The sequence below is a fragment of the Octopus bimaculoides genome, chromosome 24, assembly GCF_001194135.2.
Source record: "Octopus bimaculoides isolate UCB-OBI-ISO-001 chromosome 24, ASM119413v2, whole genome shotgun sequence".
Taxonomy (NCBI): domain Eukaryota; kingdom Metazoa; phylum Mollusca; class Cephalopoda; order Octopoda; family Octopodidae; genus Octopus; species Octopus bimaculoides.
Window position 1 is genome coordinate 12,810,246 of NC_069004.1, and position 4,193 is coordinate 12,814,438.

The window sequence follows — 4,193 nt, forward strand, 5'->3', positions numbered from 1 at the left end:
ATATATATATATATATATATATGTATGTATATATATATAATATATATATATATATATATATACAGCTGGCTTCTTTCAGTTTCTGTATACTAAATCCACTCACAAGGCTTTGGTCAGCCTGAGTCTATAGCAGAAGACACTTGCTCAAGGTGCCACGTAGTGGGACTGAACCTAGAACCATGTGACTGGGAAGCAAGCTTCTTACCGCACTGCCATACATACATACATGCATACACACAGTCATATTTCCATATTTGTATATAGACACTTATAATTGTATATACATGCATCGATATTTGTGTATACATACATGTGTATGTGTGTATACATATAGATATATGTGCATGTGAACATATGTATGTGCATATGCATAGCTGTGCATGGCTCAGTGGTTAGGATATTCAGCTCATTGTCGTAATTGTCATGAGTTTGATTACAGGTGGTGCATTACGTCCTTAAGCAAGACACTTTATTTCACGCTGCTTGAGTCCACTCAGTTGACAAAAATGAGTAGTGCCTGTATTTCAGAGGGCTATCCTTGTCACATTATGTGTAATGCTGAATCTCCCTGAGAACTACATTAAGGGTACACATGTCTGTGGAGTACTCAGCCACTTGCACATGAACTTCATGAGTGAGCTTCATGATCAAAGCCTTGTAAGTGGATTTTGTAGACAGAAATTGAAAGAAGAGAATTTGGTAGACAGAAACTGAAAGAAGCCTGTAGTGTGTGTTTGTGCTAAATGGTGTTGGTGTGTTTATGCCCCAGTGACTTAGCAGTTCAGTAAAAGAGACCAATAGTTAATCTATTGGTCTCTTTTACTGAACTGCTAAGTTGGCATTGGCATTCCGTCGCTTACGACGTCGAGGGTTCCAGTTGATCTGATCGACGGAACAGCCTGCTCATGAAATTAACGTGCAAGTGGCTGAGCACTCCACAGACACGTGCACCCTTAACGCAGTTCTCGGGGGATATTCAGCGTGCAACAGTGTGACAAGGCTGACCCTTTGAATTACAGGCACAACAGAAACAGGAAGTAAGAGTGAGAGACAGTTGTGAAAGAGTACAGCAGGGTTCACCACCATCCCCTGCCGGAGCCTCGTGGAGCTTTAGGTGTTTTTGCTCATTAAACACTCACAACGCTCGGTCTGGGAATCGAAACCGCGATCCTATGACCGTGAGTCCGCTGCCTTAACCACTGGGCCATTGCACCTCCACAATAGATTAAGTACTAGGCTTAAAAGAAAAAATAAGTACTGGGATCGATTCATTCATCTAAAAATTTTTGAAGGCAGTGCCCCACAATGTCCACAGTCTAATGACTGAAACAAGTAAAAGATTAAATTAAAGAAATCTAACTTTATAATCTGAATTTCATATTTCAATTGTTTATTTTCAGGTTTTAATCCATTTAGGTCTTCTTACTAAACAAACAGGCTGGAAGTTTGCAGAAATGCAGTTTAAAGGTAAGAGATGAAAGATTTAAAGGAATTCTGTTTTGGATCATGTTTATAATGTTTTACTTTGCTCTAAAAATCCAAGTGATGTTCTTTTATATGGATATGAAGAAAGCTATGAATATTTGGTTATTTGCACAAATTAACTGGGTTTATTAACTGCTTTAAATGGACACCACTTGTTAAGATGAACTGGAAAAGGACATTGTGTCAGTGTTGATGAGATAAAGACACATACACACCATTTGTAGATATTAGCTAAATAAACACACATGCACAGACACACACACACACATACATTTTCTCTCACATACACAGATGCATATACATATATTCTGCTTTTGGAGATCCAGAAAGACATGGGACAAAGTATTCAAGTCTAATCTCAAGACACTGAGCCTCACAAAGGAGATGAGTAAGTACCAAGATATTTGGTACATTGCTGTACTGAAGAAGGCTCATCCGCCACATTAGAATTGTCATTGGTGTTGGTACCATGTTAAAAGTATCAAGTAATTCTGTGGAGGGGTTTGCATTAGGAAGGGCATTCAGCTGTAGAAACCATGTCAGAACAGACAATGGAGTCTGGTGCAGACCCTGGTTTTACCAGCTCTGGTCAAACCATCCAACCCATACCAGCATGGAAAACAGACATTAAATGATGATGATGATGATGACCTGTATATACACACACACTCTGTAGACATGATCTAGTTTTATGTTGCTACTGAATAAAGAACTAGTTTGTAGATAGATTTATTTTACATTGGAACTGATGAACGATTAATATCAGGTTTGAAAAAGACAATCATTGATTTATTGCTTTGCTATAATGTTGAGATTGATGTGGGAATGTTTATAACACAAAATAGAAAAATATCACAACCTGTTCTTTCATACAAGATCAATGAACTTGTGTTACTTTCAAACAAGGCTAATGAGAAAAATTTTTAAAGTTTTCTCTTTGATATACACTGGCAAACGTTATTTCACACACACACACTCACACACACACACACACACACACACACACACACACTGCATTTAGACAAGGGCAAATAATGTACATACACATACATGAGTGTATGTATATCTACATGCATATGTGTTTGGTGTACTGCTATAACCTAATACATTCTTGTTGGTTTTCTTCAAATATATATATCATCATCATCATCATCATCATCGTCGTCGTTTAGCAGACGTTAAACGACGACGATGATGATGATGATGATGATGATATATATATATTTGAAGAAAAGCAACAAAAATGCATTAGGTTGTAGCAGTACGTACATTTCGTACAAGCTTCATTTATTTATGTAGTGAGAACACCACATAAGATGTGCAATGAAATTGTACTCCTCAGCTGCATAATTTCATTGCATATCTTATGTAGTGTTCTCACTACATAAATAAATGAAGCTTGTACGAAACGTACGTACTGCTATAACCTAATACATTTTTGTTGCTTTTCTTCAAATTTAATTCACCAAATCTTTTGATTTTGCTTTTGGATTTTACCCTACCAAATTCTGGTGCCACAAACATTTTAAGTATCACATTTAATCTTTTGATTAAATCTATATTATATATATATATATATATATATATATATATATAGTGTTTGTTTTTATGTTCAGTTATACCAAGAACAATTCTACATTAACCTGATGAATTACTCTATACGTTTGTAAAGTGCAAATTTATAATTCTTGATCAAGAATGTTGCTGACAGTGACTTCAAAGTTTCAGCAGCTAGATCACTGTTGAATGATAGCTTAGCGAGCCAAAACTTCAAAGTTACTGTTAATAATATCCTTGTTTAAGAATAATAAATATATCATCATCATTTAACATCTGTCTTCCATGCTGGCATGGGTTGGACAGTTTGATGAGAGCTGGCAAGCAAGAGAGCTGCATCAGATTCTAGTTTGATTTGGCTTGGTTTCTACAGCTGGATGCCCTACCTAATGCCAAGTACTTTACAGTGTGTACTGGGTGCTTTTAACATGGCACCTCACAAGTACCCTCATGTTGCTTTTTATGTGGCATCAGGACAAGGCTCTTCAGAGCAATCCTCTTCACCATGGGTAGTGGCCTTAACACTTCTGCCATGGACTATGGATCTTCTTGAGTACAGCATGGCATCAGGTATCTCAGTTCTTTCTCATCTAGTCTGCAAGGTTCAGCATCCTGAGATTGTCCTTCAGTACTTTGTCCCATATCTTTGTGAGTCTCCCTCTATCATGTGTTCCATCTTCTCTGAGAGATCAGCACTTCTTCATGGAACTGTCAGCATCCATCTGCATCACATGACCAAACCAGCATAGTCTCTCCTCTTGCACACTGCATCTAATTCCTCTTACACCTAACTTCTCTCTAGCACTCTAAGGTGGCGAGCTGGCAGAAACGTTAGCATACTGGGCGAAATGCTTAGCGGTATTTCGTCTGTCAAATTTTGCCGAGGTCGACTTTACCTTTCATCCTTTCGGGGTTAATAAATTAAGTACCAGTTGTGTACTGGGTCAATCTTATTTCTGTATTGCCCGCAAGGAGCTAAACATAGAGGGGAGAAACAAGGACAGACAAAGGGATTAAGTTGATTATATCGACCCCAGTGCGTAACTGGTACTTAATTTATCGACCCCAAAAGGATGAAAGGCAAAGTCGACCTCGGCGGAATTTGAACTCAGAATGTAACAGCAGACGAAATACCGCTAAGCATTTCACCC

General features: G+C 37.9%; 1 protein-coding gene across 1 annotated transcript in view; it reads left to right on the forward strand.

Annotated features, from left to right (window-relative positions):
* The window catches only part of LOC106880226 (alpha-1,6-mannosylglycoprotein 6-beta-N-acetylglucosaminyltransferase A), a 23,174-nt gene that overhangs the window by 4,031 nt on the left and 14,950 nt on the right, over positions 1-4,193 (forward strand). Inside the window, exon 4 of the mRNA XM_052976519.1 lies at positions 1,401-1,467. Within this exon, the coding sequence (XP_052832479.1) occupies positions 1,401-1,467 (67 nt within the window). The remainder of the gene's footprint in view (positions 1-1,400; positions 1,468-4,193) is intronic.